At 45.6% G+C, this 26,694-nt stretch overlaps 1 protein-coding gene across 1 annotated transcript; it reads right to left on the bottom strand.

Moving 5' to 3' along the window:
- Positions 1 to 11,165: 11,165 nt before the first annotated feature.
- Positions 11,166 to 25,212, bottom strand: LOC129049647 (nuclear pore complex-interacting protein family member B11-like; the record flags this gene model as incomplete). Its single annotated transcript, XM_054529511.2, has 8 exons — positions 11,166 to 13,581; positions 15,348 to 15,421; positions 16,587 to 16,681; positions 16,799 to 16,971; positions 17,081 to 17,141; positions 21,235 to 21,373; positions 21,537 to 21,636; positions 25,024 to 25,212. Coding segments are annotated over 8 exons (2,127 nt in total), but the record flags the coding sequence as incomplete, so codon positions are not given.
- Between the last annotated feature and the right edge of the window lie 1,482 nt (positions 25,213 to 26,694).

Below are 26,694 nucleotides of genomic sequence, written 5' to 3'. Positions count from 1 at the left end.
ATATGAACTGCAAAGTAGACAATACCCCCAATTCCAGTCCTCAGTAGATAATAATTGTTAACGATTTCCCTTGTATCTTTATAGATATTTCCTATGCACAAAAGTCTACATGTTTATACAAACAAAAAATGGAATAATTTATAGAATATTGTATACCTTAGTTCTTTCAACATATCTTTGTCTTCTTTACTTAAAGGTGTATAGAACACTTTATAATGGCTACTTAGGGGGCATACCTACTGTGGAATATTTAATTTCATATCTCTACTTGCTACACATGAGATCCAGAGCAAAAATAAAAGGAAACAAAACAAAATATATGTGCCATGCCCTATAAAAAAAATCTTAGCTGGGTGATACTCAATGAGACAAGCTGTATAAAGTGCTAAAATAAAAAACAAGATTCAAGTAAAAAATAATAATAATAATGGCTACTAGTGTTCGGTAGTATAAACATTCTACAATTTATTTAATCAGTCTTCTATTGATGAAGTTTCTGGCATGGCAATGAATAGAGCAGTGCCCTTATCTTTGAATACCTGTATTAAAATATTTGTGGGATAAATAAATGCTGAATCAAAGAGTATGTGTATTTTCCATTTTAATATAGAGTTGTACCGATTTGCATGTCCACAGATAATGGAGATGGAGGGTACCTGTTGTCCTGCACACTTGATGGCACTGAACATTATCCACTTCTAAAATCCTTGTCAAACCTACAGCTGAAAATGTAATTTGCAGCAAATAATTTGTATTTCTCTAATCACGAGCGAAGCTGAGCCTCCTGTCCCATGTTCACAGCAGTCTGTATGTCTCGTGCTCACTGACTGTTAAAAAGTTCTTTGTTATGTTTTAAAAATTGGCCTTTTATCACAGCTTGGCAGTCTCCTTCCCCACCCCACTAGTTTGTTATACATCCCTGATCCAAGTTTTTGGTGCAGTTTGTTGAGCAGAAGCCTTCGATTTTTATGTGGCTAAATTAATCACTCTTTTCCTTTATGGCTTCTGAGTTTCCCGTTAGGTTTACTTTTCCAAGAAAGGAAGAACTGCTTCTAATTTAATCTCTGTAATCAGCTGAGAGTAGTTGGAGAGGCTGGGTCCGTTACTCACATACGGTGTGACCTTCTACAAGTTACTCATCCTCCCAGAACTTCAATTTCCTCATGTGTAAAAGTGGGATAATAAAAGCTCCTTTAAAGGATTATCGTCAAGATGAAATAAAATCATGTGGTTACAAGTGTACAAGTGAGTGCACAGCACACAGGAAGTGTTCAGTAAGTGGTGGCTTTACTTCCCTGAGATTTTAAACCATCATCACTTAACAGCTCCAGCAAATGAGTCACAGATGTGTGGCAAATTCCTGTTTCTCTGGAAGGCAGAGAGAGTGCTGGGAATGACAGCATACCACCCATGGGCCAGTCCCTGGCTTGCTGTGGCACTGCCACAAATGCTGCTGTTGTGTAACTTCCTACAAAGCAGGATTAATTCTTAACATGGTTCTTAAGTCACCTTGGGATCTAAGAGATGTTTCAATCATTCTAGGATTTGAGCTTCTTGAAAAGGCTGAGGACAAATGGCAGTGAAGGCTATGTGAATACACAGTTTGTGGGTAATTGTATGTGTATGAACTGCAAAGTAGACAATACCCCCAATTCCAGTCCTCAGTAGATAATAATTGTTAATGATTTCCCTTGTATCTTTATAGATATTTCCTATATCTATAAAATATCATCACCTTAACTTTCATGAGAATGAAAAAAAGAAATTGCTCAAGAAAAAAAACCAGAATTGAGACAAGAAATAAAAGTGTAAAATATTACATGGCACTTATATATATATATCTGTTTTTTTCTTTTAGAGATGGGGTCTTGCTCTATCACCCAAGCTGTAATGCAATGGTGTGATCATAGATCACTGCGGACTCGAACTCTTCCAGGGCTCAAACAATCCTCACACCTCAACCTCCCCAGTGACCAGGACTACAGACATGTGCCACCAAGTCTGGCTAATTTTTTTTTTTTGTAGAGGTGTGTGTGTGTGGGGAGGGGTCTCACTATGTTACCAGGCTGGTCTCAAACTCCTAGCCTGAAGCGATCCTCCTGCCTAGGCCACCAAAGGGCTGGGATTATAGGCATGAGCCACCGCGCCTGGCCATTACATGTTATTCCACATAGGAGTCCTCCTCTGTCAAATGAGAACTCATAAGCACTACACATTGCTGAGTCCTTTAGAACATAGAGAGAAATACATACATACACCTGGTTAAAGGTTGTGCTGAATATTCACACTTGTTCTCTTATCTGATTCTATTTATCGTGGCTAAACAGGTAAAAAATATAAAAATTCCTTCAAAGAACCCAATTATTTAAAAAGCTTCTTACTTTAACAGAGAATAGAGTCAAACTTTAATCAATTTTTATATGACAGAATCTACTTTCCGCATAATTTCTAATCAATGTAACCTTCTATTATTCAGGAAAAAAGGTAGCCTAGATCTAAGGTATCATGATGTAACTGATGCAGAGTGACAGTAGCTTTTTTGGTTGAATTTCAATTTCCAAATAGCTAGAAAACACTCCTTTTGGCTACCTGTTGTTAACTTAGCATCAAGACTACTGCTTAGGTACACTGACCTTAGCTACTACAAGAAATGCTAAGGATTAGCTATATTCCTGTTAACACGTTTTCAGATGTGTTTTCACCAGAGAACTTAGCTTGTTTATTTCCTACAGAAAGCACTACATAGAGCACAGCACAATCTCTCAAATATAGCAGCAATGCTGTCTTCCAACTTACATGATCTTCCAGTGCGGCTTTGACAATCCTCCCTTTGAGAGGCGCAGGCTATGTCCTCTTGCCTTGAAAATGGGTGGGCTTTTATGACTGTTCCCACCAGTAGAGGGCAGTGGAAGTGAGGCTGTGTGACTTCCGAGGCTAGGTGACAAAGACAGCAGAGCTTCCACCTGCCGACTCGCACACTTGCTGTAATATAAGGCAGCTAACAATTCAGAGGTCACTGCAATGAGGAAGGCCAGGCCACTTGGAGAGGTCAAATGTTCTCCAGCCATCACCCCAGCAGGTCCCAGCAGACAGCCAGTGTCCAGTGCCAGATGTGTAAGTAAAGACGCCTCATCCCAGCCCAGCCAAGCAGTCACTCCCAGTCTTTGCGTCTTCCCAGACAAGGCCCCAGTATCACAGAATGGAGACAGGGACACATGAGCATAATAAAATCAGTGCTTTATGTCACAAAGTTTTGAGACAGTTTGTTACCTGGCAATAGCCAGATAACACAGCCCTGCACTCTGATTGGCACAGGACTCTCCCGCTGTTCTCTTGTCCCCACGGCTTCTCCATTGCCCTGAAATGCCATAAGAAATTCATCCTGAGCCTGAATAAAATGGAATCAAACATTTTCCTACAGGCTATTTTTTTTTCAATAACTTCGTCCCCAAATAACCCAAGGATTCAAAATGGTTTGCAGAGCCTCACCATTGTCCTCACTTGATAGGAAATATGTAGACATTCTTTGTTCCCATGGAAAGTGTGAAGAACCTGAATCTGACAAACCACACAGGAGGTAACTTCCTCTTGGCAGAGTTTTCCACAGGTGCTGAATTTCTTTAATTTATTTATTTTTGTGGAGAGGGAGGTGGAAGAGGATAGGCATCAAAAGATGACTACTGGCTCATCATTTCAGTTGGAGGGGTTTCTCTGCAACATTTTCTCTAGCTTTCTCTGCTACACCTTCTCTTAGAGGTATCACTTTTTCCCTGCACTGTCAAGATAACTGTTTGCTGGCTACGGTGGAGCGCCTCTGTGTTTGGAAAGGTGGCAACAGAGGCTGAGGGGCGGGAGGTGCAGTTCCTTTCTGGAGGAGCCACGGGGGTAACCTTCCAAGAGACGCGGCTTCGCGTGAGCTGGAAAACATTGCATGGATACGCTTATTACTCACTCATTGTTGGCAGGATCCTGTCTGTTCTGTCCACCCCTCCTCACTTGTTCTGTGTGCTGCTAATGAACCAGAACCATGGCAGTGCTCAGGACGGCTTTGGTCGGCTCACCCTTTCTAGTACTGTGACAAGGAGATAAGACAGAAAGCAGAGATGGGAGGAGGGTGAGGGCCAGAGGGAAGATTTGTGGGATGAAGCAGAGAGAGGAGAAGAGCCGATCGCCTTAAGAGGCTGGGCCAGGAGCAGGCTGCAACCAGGCGCTGTGTGGTCTGGTGTAATGGATGGTTGGTCCCTCACGCCATCAGCTGTGACTTCGAGAGGCCTGGGTACCTGCTAGGTCCTCCTTTCTGGGCTTTTCTCGCTCCGGGCCTGGTGGCAGGCAAGGAGTACTGACTGTGCTGTGAATATGAAACATTTCCTTGCTAAGGGAAAGCGAGGGGAGACAAAGCAGGATATGTCAACATCAGAGACAGTGTCTGCCGTCTTCCCCATTCTTATTGGCTATCGGTTGTTTTGAAATACAGGATCTCTCCAGGTGACTAGCATATGTCCTCTCAGCTCTAAAGCAAAGGCACTAGATAAATCCAATAAACAAAGAAAGAGTCTGGGGTAGAGGCTCAATCTATTTCAGGGTTGGCAGGTTGGTGAATTTTCCACTGTAAGATCACACCACTGTTTTCAAGGGATTTAAAATATTACAAGTGATAATAGAGGCTGTGTCTCTAAAGATTTGAACCAATCAAAGTAAATATGGCAGTGTTGTTTTTCTTGTTGTTGTTTTGGTGGGTTTTTTTGTTGTTTTTTTTTTTCTATTTTTTTGGAGACAACCTCTCCCTCTGTCACACAAGCTGGAGTACAGTGGTAGTGGATCACGGCTCACTACAGCCTCAACCTCCTGGGCTCAACCCCCTGGGCTCAAGTGATTCCCTGACCTCAGCCTCCCAGGTAGCTGGGACTACAAGCATACACCACTATGCCTGGCTAATTTTTGTATTTTTTTTTTAGAGATTTTTTTTTAGAGTTTTTCCATGTTGCCCAGGCTGGTCTCAAACTCCTGAGCTCAAGCAGTCTTCCCACCTTGGCCTCCTAAAGTGCTGGGATTACAGGTGTGAGCCACCATGCCTGGCCAAATATGGCATATTTTAAAAGGCTAGAGCAGCAATATAAAAATATGAGCATCTACAAAATGTATTGTCTGCAAACACTTTGGCATCAATTGACCCATCTTAGACAGTCTTCCTTTTCTCTTCACTCATTCATTCAACAAATATTTATAGTATGCTATGTGCAAAGAAACATGAAAGGCACACAAGATTAGTAAGATAGTCTTTTTCCACAAGACATTTACAAAGTGATGGGGAAGTAAGTATGGGTTAAATACATTTAAATATTTAATTTAAACATCGGTTACACTAAGTTAAGAAATGAAGTACAAACATAGTACTATAGGAATCCAAAGTGCAATCATGATCTGTTGGGAGGATCACAGAGTGAGGGGCTATGCGAATTGATGATTGTATAATGGCAGGAGTGGAAAGGGAAAGGATCCTCAGGGCAAGAAGAACTGGGTCTGGCAACAATATTCCATCAGCAAACCCTGGGAGGTAAAGCTGAGTTTCCTTCAAGCTCCACATGCCATTGTATAGATGAATGAGGTTTAGTATGTCAAATGTGAAACACAACAGGTCATCCAAGTGGACATGCCAGCAGGCACCTGGATTGCCTATATCTCGAGGAGGTGTTCAGGCCAGAGGCAAACCTCGTGAGAGCAGAAGTCACGTCTTGTGTTTCTGTGATCTTCCCCACAGAATCCAACAGAGTGTCACAATTGTGCTCAGAGAGGCTGATGTAAGTTGTGAAGGGGACATAACATTTCTTCTCATATTCAATCAACTCTCAAATACAGAAAACTGACCACCTCATCTAGGACCACTTGGTTCTAGTGTTTTCCCTTGTTCCTGCTGTTACTTGGCCTTAGTGTGACTTTCAGATACCTAAACTTCATTTAAGTATGGTATTCTTTTCTCTAAGTTCCAGGAAATTAATTGATAACTTTGTCATAAAAGATGAAAAGGTAGGGTTTTCTTATCCAAGACTCAATGGCATTAACACCAAAAGATTCCCTCATCCATTCCCAAAGGTCCAATAAACAGAAGTCTGGGTTTATTGTGAAAGTGTAATGTACTTTTTTTTTTTTTTTTTGAGATGAAGTCTCACTCTATCGCCCAGGCTGGAGTGCAATGGCACGATCTCGGCTCACTCCAAGCTATGCCTCCCAGGTTCATGTCATTCTCCTGCCTCAGCCTCCTGGGTAGCTGGGACTACAGGCGCCTGCTACCACACCCGGCTAATTTTTTTGTATTTTTAGTAGAGACTGGGTTTCACCGTGTTAGCCAGGATGGTCTTGATCTCCTGATCTCATGATCCGCCTGCCTTGGCCTCCCAAAGTGCAGGGATTACAGGCATAAGCTACCGTGCCCGGCCTTATTTTCTTAAATCTACATGTTTTTATATGTGATTGCTATGGATAATTTACACCATATCACCAGAATACATTTTCACAGCTCATCTCCATGACTGCTTAGTAATTTCTCATGGTTAATCCATTTCCCAGGAATTTCACTCTAAGCTTGCAATGTGCATAGCAATGAGCCGTTAGGAAATTTAAAATAAGTAAGACGTAGGTATTCTTCAAGAGGAGTTTGAAATTTAGAGAAAGAGAAAGGCCTAGAAATGTTTATAACATAAAACATGATAGGCCAAATGCAAAAATGGAGCAAAATGTCTCTTCCCTCAAAAAGTTAAAGTGCTGGCCAGCTTCAGTACAATGTACAAAGCTGTACTTCCACTCACTAATATAAAGTCTACTGGGACGAGGACTGCACATATGGGATTGAGGGGTAAAAGATGAATGTGAATAATGCGTGAGGCTTATTTCCTACTCAAATCCATATCAGCAGATGCTATGTTGGGAATCTTTTTCTCAGAGATGGGGATGGATCTGAATGAATGTTCAGATCCCCAGCCTGTCTCTTCTCAAACAATGAACACCTCTGTGCTAGACGACACCAAGGAACAGCTGGTAGCTACGACCTCAGTAACTGCAGAGCACTGTGCTGGAGCCAGAGGGCTCTCAACCGGGCTGGGTGGGTGCCTGAGACTCTTTTCAAGTGAATCTACATCTTCAGGAATAGTACTGGGCATCAGTCTCCTCTGAAAGCTCCACAGAGAACTTGGATACATATGGAGCATGGGGAAGCCCTGCTCCAGCCTCATGCAATGTGTTTATCTCACTCTATAAAATGCCACTGGTCATCTATGAATCATTCTTCACTCTCACATTTGCCTGCACTGAGATCCAGTCCAGTAGCACCATCAACTTTAAATATATTGTCTAACATTACTGAGCACTTAGAGTATGCCAGGTACTGAACTGAGGGCCTTACATACATTTTCATATATAATCTTCAAAAACCACCTTAGGAGTTAAGTACTATATTGGTTTCCCAATTTATAGATGGAGAAACTGTAACTTGAAGTTAAGTGACTGTGCAGTCACATAGCTATGCAGAATGGAGCTGGGGATGGAAATTCTCTCTGCTCGTCATCCGAGTTTATGCTTCTAATCACTAGGATATAGCAGTTCATTTATATGTATGGAATATTCAGGTTTTTAATGTGCTCTGCATCTATGAACAAAAAGCTTGTTCACACATATTTATCCATAAAATAGAGAAAAATAAAGCATCTACTTGGAAATGATTTACCAAAAGGTTATATATTCAGCATTTATTTTCATAAAATATTTTGCCACTTATCTCTGTCCAATCTCAGCATCCAGACTCTTAGCAGGATACCATTGGCGTTCCCAGATATGGCAGGTTGCAATGTGCTTCATCTAACACTTAAGGAATCAGTGCAGTGAACCTGCTGCATTACAGCACATCTGCAGAAGTAGCCGCACTCAGTGTACAAATCGAGCAGGCTCTGAAAAACATGGCACTGCCAAAGTGAAGCTACGGGGATCTTGCTGTCTTCAAAATAAAAGATGATTCTTATGTCGTTCAAGAGAAGATTACTGCCAAAGACAAACTAGTTTTCTGAGCTCTATCCTCTGATAAGCATGTACTGCAGTCCTGCCACATGAATACTAACCACTAAGGGTAGCTCTAGCTACCTGCCAAGTGCTGTCTTTAGGCTTTCTGTTAATCCTCACACCAACCCCTCATCAGAGCTGAGGAGACTGAGGCACAGCGAGGCTAAGAAACTTGCCCAGGGTTAAGTTAGGAAGTAGCCGGACTGGGGCTGGGGGACCTGGGTGGGAGGAGCTGGCTCTAGCTACCCCCTTCCTACAGACCAGGCTGTGTGACAGGCCTTGGGAGTAGAATGATATCAGAGATGCAGTTCCTAGAGAAGCGGAGAAACACATCCATCACCGTGGAGCTGGAACATGGAGGGCCAGTTGTCTGTTTAAGTCTAAAGGAGCGACATTGTGAAGACTAACCTAAAACTGTTAAGAAAGACTATCAGGAAAAGTTCCCTTTCATAGGTATTAATTCCTGGAAAATGGTCCGAAAGAGCTGATTGCCTATGGCAATGATGTGAATATAGAGAAAGGCATAGAGAAACAGGCAGGTGTGGCCTTAGGATGAAAACAGAACTGAAGGCTGTAATGTCAGGTTGCCTGGGGATCACAGATGAGGCAGCTGGATCCCCACAAAGAATTGCACGCGAAAGAACCTAGCAAGTCTGGAGCTTGGTGGACAATCAAATAAACAGTGATTACTGGATAGGAAACACTTAGAGAAAGAGTCCTGTGATGGAAACAGGTCTGGAGTGATCTGCCCACCTCGGCCTCCCGAGGTGCTGGGATTGCAGACGGAGTCTCGCTCACTCAATGCTCAATGTTGCTCAGGCTGGAGTGCAGTGGCATGATCTCAGCTCGCTACAACCTCCACCTCCCAGCCGCCTGCCTTGGCCTCCTAAAGTGCTAAGATTACAGCCTCTGCCCTGCCGCCACCGAGTCTAGGAAGTGAGGAGCGTCTCTGCCTGGCCGCCCATCGTCTGGGATGTGAGGAGCCCCTCTGCCTGGCTGCCCCGTCTGGGAAGTGAGGAGCGCCTCTGCCCGGCCGCCATCCTGTATAGGAAGTGAGGAGGGTCTCTGCCTGGCTGCCCATCGTCTGGGATGTGAGGAGCGCCTCTGCCCCGCCGCCCCGTCGGGGAAGTGAGGAGCACCTCTACCTGGCCGCCCCGTTTGGAAAGTGAGGAGCGCTTCTGCCCGGCTGCCTCCTCTGGGAAGTGAGGAGCACCTCTGCCTGGCCGCCCTGTCGGGGAGAAGAGGAGGGCCTCTGCCTGGCCGCCCAACGTCTGGGAAGTGAGGAGCGCCTCTGCCCGGCCGCCCTGTCTGGGAGATGAGGAGCACCTCTGTCTGGCCGCCCCATCTGGGAGGTGAGGAGCGCTTCTGCCTGGCTGCCACCCCGTCTGGGAGGAAGTGAGGAGCGCCTCTGCCCGGCCACCCCATCTGGGAGGTGAGGGGCGTCTCTGCCCGGCCACCCCATCTGGGAAGTGAGGAGCGCCTCTGCCTGGCTGCCACCCCGTCTGGGAGGAAGTGAGGAGCGCCTCTCTCCGGCTGTCCCGTCTGGGAAGTGAGGAGCGCCTCTGCCTGGCCGCCCATCGTCTGGGAGGTGAGGAGCACCTCTGCCCGGCCACCCCATTTGGGAATTGAGGAGCGCCTCTGCCCGGCAGCCCCATCTGGGAAGTGAGGAGCGCCTCTGCCTGGCTGCCACCCTGTCTGGGAGGAAGTGAGGAGCGCCTCTGTCTGGCTGCCCCTTCTGGGAAGTGAGGAGCGCCTCTGCCCGGCCGCCCCGTCTGGGAAGTGAGGAGCGCCTCTGCCCGGCCGCCTATCATCTGGGAGGTGAGGAGCACCTCTGCCCAGCCACCCCGTCTGGGAAGTGAGGAGCGCCTCTGCCCGGCAGCCCCATCTGGGAGGTGAGGAGCGCCTCCGCCTGGCTGCCACCCCATATGGGAGGAAGTGAGGAGAGCCTCTGCCCAGCTGCCCCATCTGGGAAGTGAGGAGCGCCTCTGCCCGGCCGCCCATCGTCTGGGAGGTGAGGAGCGCCTCTGCCCAGCCACCCCGTCTGGGAAGTGAGGACTGCCTCTGCCCTGCAGCCCCATCTGGGAGGTGAGGAGCGCCTCTGCCTGGCTGCCACCCCATCTGGGAGGAAGTGAGGAGCGCCTCTGCCCGGCAGCCCCGTCTGGGAAGTGAGGAGCGCCTCTGCCTGGCTGCCACCCCGTCTGGGAGGAAGTGAGGAGTGCCTCTGCCCGGCCGCCCTGTCTGGGAAGTGAGGAGCGCCTCTGCCCGGCCGCCCCATCTGGGAAGTGAGGAGCGCCTCTGCCCGGCCGCCCCGTCTGGGATGTGAGGAGCGCCTCTGCCCGGCTGCCCCATCTGGGATGTGAGGAGTGCCTCTACCCGGCCACCCATCATCTGGGATGTGAGGAGCGCCTCTGCCCAGCCTCCCCATCTGGGAAGTGAGGAGCCCCTCTGCCCGGCCGCCATGTCTGGGAGGTGAGGAGCGCCTCTGCCCAGCCACCCTGTCTGGGAGGTGTACCCAACAGCTCCGAAGAGACAGCGACCATCAGGAGCGGGCCATGAGGACGATGGCGGTTTTGTTGAAGAGAAGGGAGGGAAGTGTGGGGAAAGGAAGGAGAGATCAGATTGTTGCTGTGTCTGTGTAGAAAGAGGTGGGCATAGGAGACTCCATTTTGTTCTGACTAGGAGAAATTCTTCTGCCTTGGGATGCTGTTGATCTATGGCCTTTCCCCCAGCCCCCTGCTCTATGATCTATGGCCTTTCCCCCAGCCCCCTGCTCTCTGAAACAGCTGTGTCAACTCAGGGTTAAATGGATTAAGGGCGGTGCAAGATGTGCTTTGTTAAACAGATGCTTGAAGGCAGCATGCTCTTTAAGAGTCATCACCACTCCCTAATCTCAAGTACCCAGGGACACAAACACTGCAGAAGGCCGCAGGGACCTCTGCCTAGGAAAACCAGAGACCTTTGTTCATGTGTTTATCTCCTGACCTTCTCTCCACTATCATCCTATGACCCTCCCATATCCCCCTCTCCGAAAAACACCCAAGAATCATCAATAAATACTTCATAAAAAAAAAATTTTTCTGGAATTCACATTTTAAAAGTAAAAAACCAAACAGGTGAATTTAACTTTTATTTAACTCAATATATCCAAAATACCAAATATCATTTCAATATATAATAAATATAAAATTACTAGACTATTTCACAGTTTTTGGCCTTATGGCTTTGAAACGTGGTGTGTAATTTAAGCTTATAGCACATCTCAATTTGGACTATCGCATTTCAAGGCTCGGTAGTCACCTGTCATTAATGGCTACTGTATTGGGCATTAAAAGTCTAAGAACTTGTCTTCTGTAGTTTTCCTACATGGGGAGATAATTTCTGGGCAGTCTGTTGTCAGTATATGGCCCTTTGAAAATGATGCCTAGTTGTTATTGAAACAGAATAAATTGGCCATTGGGCATTTGGTACAAAAAAAAAAAAAAAAGCTTACTCTATACAGGCATTGGGGGCTAAGCAGTGAAAAAAATCTAAGCACCTACACTAAAGGAGTTTATAGTCAAAGTGACTGAAATACAAATAAACTAGCAGTTCTAACAGTGAGAAAAACTTAGGGTTCTGGGAGTGGGGGAGTGATGAAAAAATGCGTATCATATGATAGGTGCACAATCAATACTTAAATGAATTTATGTGTTGTAAAAATGATCAATAAATTGAATCAACAACACACCAGGCCCCTTCCTGCCACAGAATAAAAAAAAAAAAAAAAAAAACAACAAAACAAAACAAAAAACAGTCAAAACAGTCAGGAGGTTTCTTGAGTCTCCTGATATCATCAGCTCGATGAAATGGTACAGGTCTCAGGTGACACTGGACGGGAGGTGTTTGTGGTCTCAGAAAATCATCAACTGGAGAAGGTGGAACAGGTACCAGAAGACACTCGGGAGGTGTCTTGAGGCTCAGAGAATCATCAACTGGAGAAGGTGGAAGGGGTGCGAAAAAACACTCAGGAGGTTCCTTGGGTCTCCTAAAATCATCAGCTTGAGGAAATGCTACAGGTCCCAGGCGACGCTCAATGGGAGGTGCCTGTGGTGTGAGAAAATCATCAACTGGAGAAGGTGGAAGGGGTACCAGAAGACACTCGGGAGGTGTCTTCAGGCTCAGAGAATCATCAACTGGAGAAGGTGGAAGGGGTGCGGAAAGACACTCGGGAGGTTCCTTGGGTCTCCTAAAATCATCAGCTCAAGGAAATGCTACAGGTCCCAGGCGACGACGCTTGATGGGAGGTGCCTGTGGTGTGAGAAAATCATCAACTGGAGGTGGAAGCGGTACCAGAAGACACTCGGGAGGTGTCTTCAGGCTCAGAGAATCATCAACTGGAGAAGGTGGAAGGCGTGCAAAAAAACAGTCAGGAGGTTCCTTGGGTCTCCTAAAATCATCAGCTCGAAGAAATGCTACAGGTCCCAGGCGACGACGCTTGATGGGAGGTGCCTGTGGTGTGAGAAAATCATCAACTGGAGGTGGAAGGGGTACCAGAAGACACTCGGGAGGTGTCTTGGGGCTCAGAGAATCATCAACTGGAGAAGGTGGAAGTGGTACGAAAAAACAGTCGGGAGGTTCCTTGGGTCTCCTAAGATCATCAGCTCGAGGAAATGCTACAGGTCCCAGGCGACGACGCTTGATGGGAGGTGCCTGTGGTGTGAGAAAATCATCAACTGGAGGTGGAAGGGGTACCAGAAGACACTCGGGAGGTGTCTTCAGGCTCAGAGAATCATCAACTGGAGAAGGTGGAAGGCGTGCAAAAAAACAGTCAGGAGGTTCCTTGGGTCTCCTAAAATCATCAGCTCGAGGAAATGCTACAGGTCCCAGGCGACGACGCTTGATGGGAGGTGCCTGTGGTGTGAGAAAATCATCAACTGGAGAAGGTGGGAGGGGTACCAGAAGACATTCGGGAGGTGTCTTGAGGCTCAGAGAATCATCAACTGGAGAAGGTGGAAGGCGTGCAAAAAAACAGTCAGGAGGTTCCTTGGGTCTCCTAAAATCATCAGCTCGAGGAAATGCTACAGGTCCCAGGCGACGACGCTTGATGGGAGGTGCCTGTGGTGTGAGAAAATCATCAACTGGAGAAGGTGGAAGGGGTACCAGAAGACACTCGGGAGGTGTCTTGAGGCTCAGAGAATCATCAACTGGAGAAGGGGAAATTGGTATGAAAAGACCCTCGGGAGGTGTCTTGAGTCTCGGAAAATCATCAGCTCGAGGAAGTGGATCAGGTCCCAGGGCACACTCGTCTTGAGGTGTCTCTCTTCTCAGAAAATCATCAGTTGTAGAATGTGGTTGAGGTCCTAGTGGACACTGTAGTCGAGAAAGAGTCAGCGGTCTCAGACATCCTTTAACTGATGGACGTGGTTGACCTCTTAGATCACACTGAATAGGAGGAGGTGGCTTGCGGCCTATCCTTTTTCTTAAAGTTTCAGCCGGGAGGTAGGGCCGGTAGCGCAATCCTGAGGAATGATGGTGCTCCACTGCCACCATCCTGACCTGTAGGGCCAAAGGAGGAAATATTCACACATATTCATTTGATGGACAAAATTACCGCCACCAACACAGGCTGCATCTTCTGTTGCTGGTGATAGATTTTTGCACCTTTCCACCCTCCAGGTTTCAAAATAGCAGTATCAGTGTCATAATGTCACCCTTCCACTGAGTACTGCCCACAGCTGGGGAGTAAAGAAAAGTCATTGGGACACACTGTTGTCTCCACATGCCACTGTGTCTGTTTGCAAATGTAGGCAGGCTGGGGTCCTGCCCCAGGGAAGACAGAGTCATGACAGATTCATAACAGATTAACAAAGAAGCATGTTTGAGACACAGGAGTGTCTATCTCTATCCTCATTCCTCCCTCACAGCCATCACCAGAGCATGTTTCTTGCACCAGGTCAACAGAGAGTAAGAGAGGCATGAAAAGCCCATTGTCCACACATGTTGCAGCTTCTTTTTGGAGAATGTTTTCCAGGCCTTTTATGTTCTGTCTCTGATTCTCAGAACTCTGCAAGGTCAGTGTGACCACCCTGCTCCAAATCTAAGAAAACAGAGGTTTCCAGAGGAAGGAGAAATTGTGCCCAGGGTCACACAGCTTGCAAGAGGCACAGTGGAAGTAGATTCCAGCTCTGCCTGCGGGACCCTCTCATTTCCCCTCTGTTTCCCTTCTTGACAAAGGATCTTCTTCACTCTGGAGGTGCCACCCATGAGAACAAAGAGCTCTGGAGAGATGTGGATTCCTGAAGAGCTTCAGGGGAGCTGGGAGAGGGATTTCTGACAGAACAATCTTACCTCAAGAAGTCAGTTAGACATGGCTGTAATATTTCTTTTCACTCCCAGGTAATACCAAATTGTGAGTGCTCTAGGACATAAAGAATACTTTTTTCCGTGGAAAAATGAGTGAGAATTCTAAACAAAGCAAGTTTGAAAACTGTGTTTCACTTCAAGTGTACAAGTCCCATCATGTGTAATCATAGGACTCGGCAGCTTTTCAAGGTACAGAGGCCACAGAAGAACCAGCTTAGCTGAGCATCATTTAAGGCCTTCATTTGGAATTGTCCCTGTAGGTAATAAGTTACATTCACTCTTCACTAATTTACAGTCAGGGCCTATTTGCTATTACAAATATGGAACCTCTGACACTTAGAATATTAGATCAGGGGCCCCATTGGGTGGGTATGAAGGTGTTTTTGCACAACACGGTTACCAACAGGGATGGGACTGTGATGAACTATGGAATTGGCCTTGTCAAAGAGCATTCAAAATTGCACAAAGCACAAATTAATGTTAGATTAATGCGTTTTCACTATTTTCACTTCTGGGAATATAACAGATATTTCAAACGTTAATCACCTACATTATAGCAGAATGCAAACAAAATCACAGCAAAAGAAAATCCCACATATTTCAGAAATGAGACCCCACAACATCTTGGGTAAGGTGGATCAGTCAGAGTTCACCGTGCCATAAGACCTAGAGTACTGGAGGTCAGTGGTGCCTCCTCGTGTTATTTCTGGAAACAGAAGAGTAAAAGCCCTTCAGCCCTCAGTCCCTGAGCTTTTATGGATTCTGGAGGTGCCACCAACGATGATCAGCTGGGAATGGAGAAGCCTGAAAGCTCATGGAGAAGATTTTGCTTCTCAAGAAGTCGAGACAGAAAAGACACCACAGAACCCATAGAGCAGAGGCCAGGCCAGGAGAGGGCGTTGTTGGAAAAGACCAAAGTGTCCTGATATAAGAAGAGTGAAAACGTCCCCAGCATTTACCTTTGTCTTCTCTGTGTTTTCAGCTGGGACGCCGTTGCTGTTCCTCATGGGAACCGAATGAGGTCCTGAATCTGCTAAGGGCCAGAGAAGGGAATGGGGCTAAATCTGGCTTGCATGTTCTGTGCAGAATAAGAAACCCTCCACACCCTCCGCTGCCATCTCACTCTCTGCCACACAGGTCCCTTACCAGAGGCACAGGGTTTATTGACCACATGCCTCAGAGGACTCTGGAGCCCTCTGGAGCCTCATCCTTGAGGAAGATACCACAGAGCCCTGGTCCAGGGGTATTCTTAACTCTCAACAGGCTGTGAACAGGTCGGGCTCTAACCAGCTGGAAATGAGCTCTAAATCAGTACATATCAGAGGAAATCACTCATCATGTGAGCACAGACTCAAAATTAAAATAGGAACAGCCATGGTTGGAAGAATATCAATAAACCCTGGACAGGAACAGCACTCCTCCTCTTCTTCAAGCCATAGGGACATTTAAAATTCTGTGGATTCATAGTTAATCTAACTTTCATACCTGGCCAGGTATTATCAATACTTATGAACAGAAATGGACATAAAGAGATGAACAGTCATGAGAAAAGGTAAGAGCTACAGAAATTAACTGGAAAGTTTTAGGGTTACACTTGAAATGTTAGAGGAGTAGGATTACATAGAAATTTAACTTACTAATGGAGTTATATAGTTGGCAATAAACAACTTAAACAAAAAGAATGAAGGAAGTTCCAAAAAGTGTAAATAAACGCGTCTTTTCTTAAAGCAGATCTCAAGCTACAATATTGATCCGTGAAGACACGGCCAGAAAATCTCTGCTCTCATCAGCACATGTGGCTCCCATTCTAAAGTGCTATTGTTGTTTTCTCAAGTGAAAGAAAAATAAATCCTTCACACTGAGTCAAGGTGGAAACGGGAGCTGGCCCATCTGCCTTCTAGGTTCATCTCCTCAGTTAAAAGTAACCAAGACATCAGGGTGGGGCAACGTCCACAGTCAGTGGAGCGGCCTGAGCTCCACCATTCACAGGGGACTAGCCAAGAGCCATTCAGCTCGGGCACCTGAGAAAAATAGGGTCCTGCCACCCAGCGAGACAACTGTTCTCTTTATAAGTGCTTGGAATTGTTTCCAGGAAACATAACAATCACTCCACCCGAGCCCTCATCCCCAAAAGGAGAAGCAAGGTGTGTGGATTGTGCAGCAGAAATTAAGCAGCTGCCTTCACAGCAAGCTCCTACCCATCGAGAAAGGGTTCTCTAGGCCCAGTCGTCCCTGGACTGGCTCCTGACTCATGTGTCTCTCTGGGACTCTCTTCTTTTGCCTCATTTGACACCTAGAAGACAGAGAAAGAATTGACTTGAAGAATTAAAACACCAAGTTCTTTACTAGATGCTCAAAGCTTTATCTCAAAACAAAAACATCCTTTAAAATGTCCATCACAATGACCTACCTGTGCTGCTTGTAGGCAGCCTTCCTCTCTGCCTTCCCCCTTTGCAAGGCTTGAGCACAGAGCTGTGGGGAGAAAAATACATCCATGTCCTGACCTGGCAGACTATGTCCAAAAGCAAGGAAAACAAACAAACTTACTGAGTTGGCAAGAGGCTTTCTTGCAGAAGGGGTGATCTGAAAAAGCCAACACATGAGAAATTGAATGTTGAGAGAGTCTAAGGGCCGTGGCATCATCTGCATCAGCACTGAACTATTGTGCAACTGCAGGGAGGAAGCTCCTTACTTTGCATCTGTAGTAGTCCTGTGCCCGCCGCCGCAACTCTTGCATGCGTTGAAACAGTTTCCTATGGATTACAATCACTTTCATCAGATAAAGCACCACTTTCAGGATGATTTTAAATAATCTGCCATGTTTCTGTTATCCTCACAACTGTACCCTTACACAATCTATCTATACCTAGAAAACGTATTTCAGATGGCTATAAGAGTACAGTCTGAGCCGGTCGCGGTGGCTGACGCCTGTAATCCCAGCACTATGGGAGGCCGAGGCCGGTGGATCACGAGGTCAGGAGATTGAGAACATCGTGGCTAATACGGTGAAACCCCATCTCTACTAAAAATAAAAAAATTAGCCGGGCATGGTGGCAGGCACCTGTCATCCCAGCTACTCGGGAGGCTGAGGCAGGGGAATCACTTGAACCTGGGAGGCGGAGGTTACAGTGAGCCAAGATCACATCATTGCACTCCAGGCTGGGTGACAGAGCGAGACTCCACCTCAGAAAAAATAACAAAAACAAAAACAAAAACAGTACAGTCTGATCCAAACTGTTGCTGTATTGATTCCTCCTCTTTTGCTTACTGCCTGCTGACTTCTGAGTTGACAATTTCCTTCCCCATTCTCAGTATATCCCTAATTCATCCTTCATTGAGCATCTTTTATCATAAAGCTCTATTCTCTTTGTATTAATATCCTTGCCGTGTTTCACAGGGCAGAAACAGCTGGGCTTATAAACAGGCATAGTCCTTTTGAAGGATGTGGTTGATCCTACAACAACACACTTTCCTAAGGATGACAACAACTCACTCCACCCCTAGAATGGCTGGTAACCGAGTTTCCACACAGTCTAGCTGGCAATGGGGTCAGGAGACGTTTTGCTACTTCACATCTTTTGGTCACTGGTAAATCTTAAGGTACTTTGTTTTCTGTTTTGTCAACTCTCTCTCTCTCTCTCTGGATATGTCTTCTGACCATTTGTTTCTATTTCTGCATTTACTGGGTCTAAACATTGTACAAAGGTTAAAAACAACATTCCAATGGGGGTTTCCCAAGGGGGGGGTTCCCAAGAGGGGGTGTTTCCCAAGAGGGTGGGGTTCAGTTTCTGAACTCAAGGTAGGTATGTATTTCTTTCATCTCCAATTTCCCATTCTCCTCTGCCTCTGATAGCTGCCTCTCATTTTCTGCTTGCTCACATTCTTTCATGTTTTGTTTCCTGAGATTAGAAGGGAGGGAAATGCACACACAAGATCCACCAGCCCATGTGGGATTCCCTCTGCCCTTCTGGCATCCGAAGGCTGTGATTCAAAGATCCCCCCTGCAACCTTCCCATAAATGAACCAACTGATTCTCACAACCAAAGGAAGAATTGACACCTCCCGTTGAGGGACAAAGAAAAATCACACTCTGGCCTGCTGGCAAGTCACCTGTCATTTCCAGCTCATCTTCATAGTTCTATAGTTAGTCCTATTCTTTAGTAAATAAAGACTATTAAAAGCTTCTATGAGGTGCACTATGTGTGTCTCTGGGGTCAGTCTTGTTCTTGACACAGCGAAAGCTCATTTTACTTCAGTGTGAAAAACCAGACCTCACCAACTCATCACAGCTAACTCCATCGGAAGCAGAGGATTGCTCCTCATCTGACTCCTCCTGTGGGAGGCCTGATTCTCAGTCAGAGGCTGATGCCGGAACTGAGACCATCAGCCATAGAGAGATCCTTCCAGAATATGGTGTCATTAACCCTGCAGTTCACTACTGCACTTTGCCATGATTCAGGACTGGAACTCTTGTCGTCGTCTTTAAAGATCCTGGTTGAGAGAAAAGGCAACCTGAATGCTGGGCACATCTATTGAATTAGAAATGATCGGAATGGCTCCTAAGTCAGGGTGTTATGTCCTGAAAATAGATGACAACTGCAAACCATCCACCCTGGTGTTGACTGACTGTAACAAGGTTCAGTTCACAGAGAGTGAGGGCAGAAAAAGGAAATGACCTAAAAAGGCAAGCTTGCTGTGTTGCCCTCACACCACTTGATTCATGGTCCTGATCCTAAGGACCTCACCTGATACTTGGTTTTATAGGAAGGATGTGAAAAATTCCCAGAACGCTAGGAGACAGGGACAAAAACACTTCAAAGAGAAAGTTAATAAACTTGTTTCTGACCACAGGGCATCCTTCAGCACATGCTCTCTGGAGTGGCCTCAAACAAGGAGTGTGTGGTGAGGTGCTGAGAATGCAATGGGAGCAGGGTCCTGTCCCCACGCTAAATGAGCTCACAGATTAATGCAAATGAGAAGCCAGTGAGAACCTCACTACTCCTGCTGTGCACTTGGGAACTACAAACACAAAACCTGACTCTGGAGGGAAGCTAAGGAAGCATTCTAATCTTGAGTTGGCATAAGTGCATCTGAAGCTTCCGATCTCCAATGAGAACAATGGGGAACACCAAACAGAATATAAAACCCATGATTAAATACATGAAATTGCTAACATGGCAGTAAACAGACATGAGGTCAAGATGGAGAAGGAAACCCAGGACGAAAGACATCCTCACATTTGGAACCCATTTCCCTGAGTTTCATTGCTGAATTCCAGAAGGGACTACTGAGATGCAAAGAAGCAGAGCAGCTTTTGCACACATGCATGCGATTAGATGAAAACCAAGTGGATTGAGGGTCTGCCAATGAAAGCGACCCGTACTGAAGTCCACTGGCTCTGGTTGAGACCCAGAAGAGTCACACATCAGAACAGAGGTGGATAGGAAATACCTGGCCTTTGTAGGGACTGAGCCTGCACTGACGACCTCAATTGCAGCCTGTATGGAGGACCCCTGACCATCCCCCAGAAGTAGACTCCCATCTCTTCTGCAGCAAGATAACATGCTACTAGGCCTCAATTCATTGCTAAATATTTTTTAACAAGTATCTCACATTTAACAAAAAAAAGATCAGTCATATGGCAGCAAAATACAATGTAATATGACCAAAACGTGAAAGACTGTGAAAATGAATCTGGAGGTGACCCAAGCATTGAATTCAACAATCCAGGCTGGGTGCGGTGGCTCACGCTGGGAGGCTGAGGCAGGCGGATCACCTGAGGTCAGGAGTTCAAGACTAGCCTGGCCAACATGGTGAACCCCTGTCTCTACTAAAAATACAAAAATTGGGCTGGGCACAGTGGCTCACGCCTGTAATCCCAGCACATTGGGAGCCCAAGGTGTGTGGATCATGACGTCAGGAGTTCTAGACCAGCCTGGCCAATATGGTGAAACCCCGCCTCTACTAAAAATACAAAAATTATCCAGGCATGGTGGCATATGCCTGTAGTCCCAGCTACTCAAGAGGCTAAGGGATAAGAATCGCTTGAACCTGGGAGGCGGAGGTTGCAGTGAGCCAAGATCACCCCACTGCACTCTAGCCTGGGTGACAGAGTGAGACTCTGTCTCAAAAAAAAAAAAAAAATTGGCTGAGTGTGGTGGCACACACCTGTAATCCAAGCTACTTGGGAGGCTGAGGCAGAATTGCTTCAACCTGAGAGGCAGAGGTTGCAGTGAGCCAAGATTGCACCATAGCACTCCAGCCTGGGCAACAGAGCGGGACTCTATCTCAAAATTAAAAAAAAAAAAAAAAGGCTGGGTGTGGTGGCTCACACCTCTAATCCCAGCACTTTGGGAGGCTGAGGCAAGTGGATCACCTGAGGTCAGAAGTTCGAGACCAGCCTGAACAACATGGCAAAACCCCATCTCTAGTAAAAATACAAAAATTAGCTGGATGTGGTGGTGGGCTCCTGTAATCCCAGCTACTTGGGAGGCTGAGGCAGGAGAATTGCTTGAACCCGAAAGGCAGTGAGCTGAGATTGTGCCATTGCACTACAGCCTGGGCAACAAGAGCAAAGCTCCGTCTCAGGAAAAAAAAAAAAAGAGAGAAAGGAAAACCAATGCCAGTACTAGCACCTCCTCTTCCCCCGAAAAAATTACAAACAAGAATGTAGGAAGGGAAAGGAATTATACAGATTAAACTAATCAAGCAGAAAGGACAAACTCAATTTTGAACCCACTGAATTTGCCACAAATATTGTAGAAAATATTCTCAAGGACTTTACAGTTGTCTACTTTGATTGGCACATGGTTCATACAACAGTATTTGTGTCAATGCACATCTTACTTTTTTTTGGCAGTCTTCCTATGTCCATTGATTTTGTAATGACTGTTGACATTCCTTGTCACCTTATGGACTTCAGCTCGAACTTTGGCTTCCATATGTCTCTGTGAAGTAAAGAGATCTTCCAGGCCAATTTTAATTCCTGGAAAGGAAGAAACCCTTTTCTTTGTGTGCATACAAATGGACCTCGGCCCTTGGTGAGAGTGAGGAGAGGAGAAGGTGAGAAACCTGAGGGCAAGAAGCTGTTCTTTCCCTTTCCAGGGCAAACTCATTTCCACACTATGGGGACTCCAACAGAGCCATACCTTCCTGGCTATGGCTATTGGACCTCCAGGCTTTCCGCTGTACATCCGTGGATCCGTCATGTACATTTTGTGACTTTAAGACAGTCTTGAGGAAAGACACCTAGGAAATAATAATTTAAGAATGATGGCTGGGCACGCTGGCTCATGCCTATAATCCCAGCACGTTGGGAGGCCGAGGCGGGTGGACCACGGGGTCAGGAGTTCAAGACCAGCCTGGCCAAGATGGTGAAACCCCGTCTCTACTAAAAATACCAAAATTAGCCGGGCATGGCAGCTGGCGCCTGTAATCCGAGCTACTCAGGAGGCTGAGACAGAGAACCATTTAAAGCTGGGAGGCGGAGGTTGCAGTGAGCCGAGATCACCAAGAGGTGGTGCATGCCTGTAATCCCAACTAGTCGGGAGGCTAAGGCAGGAGAATCACTTGAACCCAGGAGGAAAATGTTGTAGTGAGCTGAGATTGTGCCATTGCCCTCCAAACTGGGCAACAAGATTGAAACTCTGTCTCAAAAAAAAAAAAAAAAAAAAAGCCAGGTGCTGTAGCTCACGCCTGTAATCCCAGCACTTTGGGAGGCTGAGGCAGGTGAATCACAAGGTCAAGAGATGGTGACCATCCTGGCCAACATGGTGAAACTCCGTCTCTACTAAAAATGCAAAAATTAGCTGAGCATGGTGGTGCATGCCTGTAGTCCCAGCTACTCGGGAGGCTGAGGCAGGAGAACTGCTTGAACCTGGGAAGCAGAGGTTGCAGTGAGCCAAGATCACACCACTGCACTCCAGCCTGGTGACAGAGTGAGACTCCGTCTCAAAAAAAAAAAAAAAAAAAGACATGAATATACTTCACACAACTGAACTGTACACTTCAACACGGTTAGATGGTAATTATCATGTTATAAGTATTTTACCACAGGTTAACATGTTTCACAACTTGAAAAGGAAGTAATTACCTTCAGCTCTCCGAGTTCTAGAATTTGTAACATTTCACCCCCTGCTCCTTCCTGATCTGCACTGGAGCATCTTCCTTCTATCCCTGCTCTACTCAGAGTCCACTTTCCCTTCCCTCACATCAGCTTCATTGAGGCTGGTTTGAACCTAACGCAAAACATTCTCAATAACGACTGAATTCCCACCAAGATTTCCATATTATCACAGTATGCTTTTAATCTTCTAAGATATTAAATATTTGTTCTCATCATAGCTAAAATGCAATGAAAATCTCATCTCAGATGTGGGTCAGATACCTATGAATCTCCTGAGGTAGTCGTTGAAATAACTTTTTTTTTTTTTTTTTTGAGACGGAGTGTCACTCTCACCCATGCTGAAGTGCAGTGGCACTACCTTGGCTCACGGCAACCTCCACCTCCCAGATTCAAGCGGTTCTTGTGCCTCAGCCTCCCAAGTAGCTGGGATTACGGGTGCCCGCTACCATGCCTGGCTAATTTTTGTCTTTTTAGTAGAGATGGGGTTTCACCATGTTGGCCCCTCTGGTCTTGAACTCCTGACCTCAAGTGATCCACCTGCCTCAGCCTCCCAAAGTGCTGGGATTACAGGCATGAGCCACCACACCTGGCCTGAAATAATATCTTTCAAATTCTTTGCAGAATTTGTTCTTTTCTGATTTCTGCACATAGGATAAAAAACAAAACATGTACTAGGATTTCGAGAGAAGCATGGGTAATCTAAAAAGATGAAAGAGCAACCACATCTATCCCACAGTTACTGCTAGATTTCATAGGAAAGGTAGCTGGCCCAGTTTGGAGCTAGGAGGAATGTCAAACACATGAAGAAATGAGAAGCAAGGAAATGCCATCATGCATGAATGCTTCATGGCACCCATGATGTCCCTGCTTAGGAGGTAGTGGTATAGATGACTAGATGATAAGGACAAAGATGAGAAGGTGTGAAGTTGTCCAAGTCCAACAGCTCAACTGAACTTTCCTAAATGGAATTTTTTAAAAGTGGTAAATTTAAAAACTTCCCCCGGCTCACGTGGTGGCTCACGCTTGTAATCCCAGCACTTTGGGAGGCTGAGGCGGGCGGATCATTTGAGGTCGGGTTTTGAGACTAGCCTGGCCAACATGGTAAAACCCCGACTCTACTAAAAATACAAAAATTAGCTGGGCATGGTGGTGGGCACCTGTAATCCCAGCTACTTGAGAGGCTGAGGCAGGGGAATCACTTGAAGCCAGGAGGTGGAGGTTGCAGTGAGCCAAGATCACACCATTATACTCCAGCCTGGGCAACACAGGGAGACTCGTCTTGGGGCTGGGAAAAAAAAAAAAATCTTCCTCCAATTTATACCAAAAATTCCCTCTTCAGGACTAAGTGGCATAGAGAATGTTAAACGTTCCTCGATATCTTCATAACTCATATATTTTCTGTTTTCTACATATCTTGAAAGGCAGTGCCAAATGACGTGTAATTATCTAGGTGGTAAAACTGAAACATACTTCCTCTTCCCTTGAATATAAAAAAGCATTGTGGTATTAGTACTTTTATCTTGGATCATTGTTCAGAAGGAGGTTCAGCCCCCAGACAACCACATTTTTACTGCCATGAATGGCAAGAGAAAATGTAGAGCTCAACTTACCCAACGGAAAAAAGGCTCAAAAGACAAATTATGGCACAACTTAGCAGCCAAATTCTTACCAAGTACAGACTTTTGACATACTGATCTCTCTCCAGTTGCAACTGGGAACATGCACCTTGAATGATGTCATTCAAAGTTACCCTGCCCAGACACACTTTTCATTGATTCTCTGGAGGGCAGTTCTAAGAGATTCTCTGGGGCTTTCTCTGCATCATGAGATGCAGTGCAGTTCTGCCCTTCACCTTCTGGCAGTTTGTCACCTCATCCCTATGACCTCAGAGGAACCTTGTCTCAGGCCAATTGTTTGTTCCTTGAGCTCTTCCATTTCCCCTAAAAATCATTTGCTGCCCCTCTAAATGGCCTACATCTCCATCTATCTCCCTCTTCCCTCAGAAGAGGGTGCTCTTTAAGCATCAACCATCCAGCCCTTCTAGCAGTCTCATTTTTCAGCTGGTTCCCATGTTTATGCCTGTTCTATGTTTTTCTTCTCCTGTTAAGCTGTCTGTTGTCAGCTCATTTCTGCAGTGAATCTTCAGAGAGGAGACTGGAAGCTTTCCTTCCACCCTTATGGTAGAACTATAGAGTGGAAGAGTTTAGAAAGAATTTCCTATTTAAGTGATGAAACCTCATACTCCATTTCTGATAAATAACACTAAGGTTAAAAAAAGTTATTTTTGACCAAAAGCTCTGTTGACATTTTATTAAACAAACACCAACCTATTTAATTTTCATAATGTAAATGGCAGATATTTTCATAATTCTTATGCTAATAAATCATTTCCCTGATTTTTTGGGTAAAACCACATATTCATAATGAAGTCCAGAAACGTGAATTGTTTTAAATAATTTCTTCTTATTTGTGATTACAAGTATACCTCTACAGAAAGTTAGTATACTCACACAAAGGCTAGTTTTCCAGAGGAAAATAGCAAGTGTAGAAATTCCCAGAAACACAATAATGATAACTATCCAAGGAATTCCACAAAAGTCAGTCCCAGGATGAAAATGATCAGGTGGAGAATTGATAACCTGGAATAATAATAGTTGAAATAATGAAAAGGTCAATGACACTGACAATATTTCACTCAGAAAGAATCATCCTTAGAAACCGTCAACCTCCTCCAAAAGGTAACCACATCCCTCAGATATCACCGTGGGATTCCATTGCTACAAAAAAGAACAGAAGTTAGAAGTCTCGTGTTTTTCAGATGGCTGGTAGTGTTTTTAGGCATTGCAAATGTGGGGTGTCATCTTTCTTGGTATAAAGCAGGGATATCCAATCTTTTGGCTTCCCTGGCTATATTAAAAGAAGCAAAGTTGTCTTGAGCCACACATAACATACTAACATACACTAACACTAACAATAGCTGATGATCTAAAAAAATCTCCCTTTTTTTTTTTTTTTTTTTTGGAGACAGTGTTCCGCTCCGCTCAGTCGTCCAGGCTGGAGTGCAGTGGTGCAATCTCGGCTCACTGCAACCTCCAGCTCCTGGGCTCAAGCCATTCTCCTCCCTCAGCCTCCCGAGTAGCTGAGATTACAGGTCTCTGCCACCATGCCCGACTAATTTTTGTATTTTTAGTAGAGATGAGGTTTCACCCTGTTGGCCAGGCTGGTCTCAAACTCCTGACAGGTGATCTGCCTGCCTCAGCCTCCCAAACTGCTGGAGGGAATACAGGTGTGAGCCACCGTGCCCAGCCATTTTTTTGCTTTTGTTTTTGTTTGTTGTTTGTTTTTGAGATGGGGTCTCACTCTGTCACCCAGGCTGGAGTGCAGTGGTGTGCTCTCAGCTCATTGCAACCTCTGCCTCTCAGGTTCAAGTGATTCTCCTGCCTCAGCCTCCTGAGTAGCTGGGAGTACAGGTGTCTGACAGTGCACTCAGCAAATTTTTGTATTTTTTGTGGAGATGGGGTTTTGCCATGTTGGCCAGGGTGGTCTCAAACTCCTGACCTCAGGTAATCTGCCCGCCTCAGCCGCCCAAAGTGCTGGGATTACAGGCAAGAGCCACTGCGCCTGGCCAAAATCTCATAATGTTTTAAGAAAGTTTACAAATTTGTGTTGAACTGCATTCAAAACTGTCCTGGGCCACATGCAGCCCATCACTGATGGGTAAGACAAGCTAAGTATAAAGTAATTATCTTATCTTTTCTTTTCTGTTTTGAGACAAAGTCTTGCTCTGTTACCCAGGCTAGATTGCAGTGGCATGATCTCAGGTCACTGCAACCTCTGCCTCCCGGGTTCAAGCGATTCTCCTGCCTCAGCCTACTGAGTAACTGGGATTACAGATGCCTGCCACCGTGCTTGGCTAATTTTTATATTTTTAGTAGAGACAGGGTTTCACCATCTTGGCCAGGCTGGTCTCCAACTCCTGACCTCATGATCTACCTGCCTGGGCCTCCCAAAGTGCTGGGAATACAGGTGTGAGCCACTGGGCCTGGCCAGTAGTTATCTTTTCTTTAAAGTTATTTACTTGTTTTTTAAATTGATGTGTAACATTGGATGCATTTATTATATATCACATGATAAAAGAATCCCTCTAAATAATACTTCCCTCTTGGATTATGTGAATCTTT

This window comes from Pongo abelii, chromosome 14 (assembly GCF_028885655.2).
Source record: "Pongo abelii isolate AG06213 chromosome 14, NHGRI_mPonAbe1-v2.0_pri, whole genome shotgun sequence".
NCBI lineage: Eukaryota > Metazoa > Chordata > Mammalia > Primates > Hominidae > Pongo > Pongo abelii.
The sequence above is the reverse complement of the archived record's forward strand: the minus strand, read 5'-3'. Positions and strand labels throughout refer to the sequence as shown.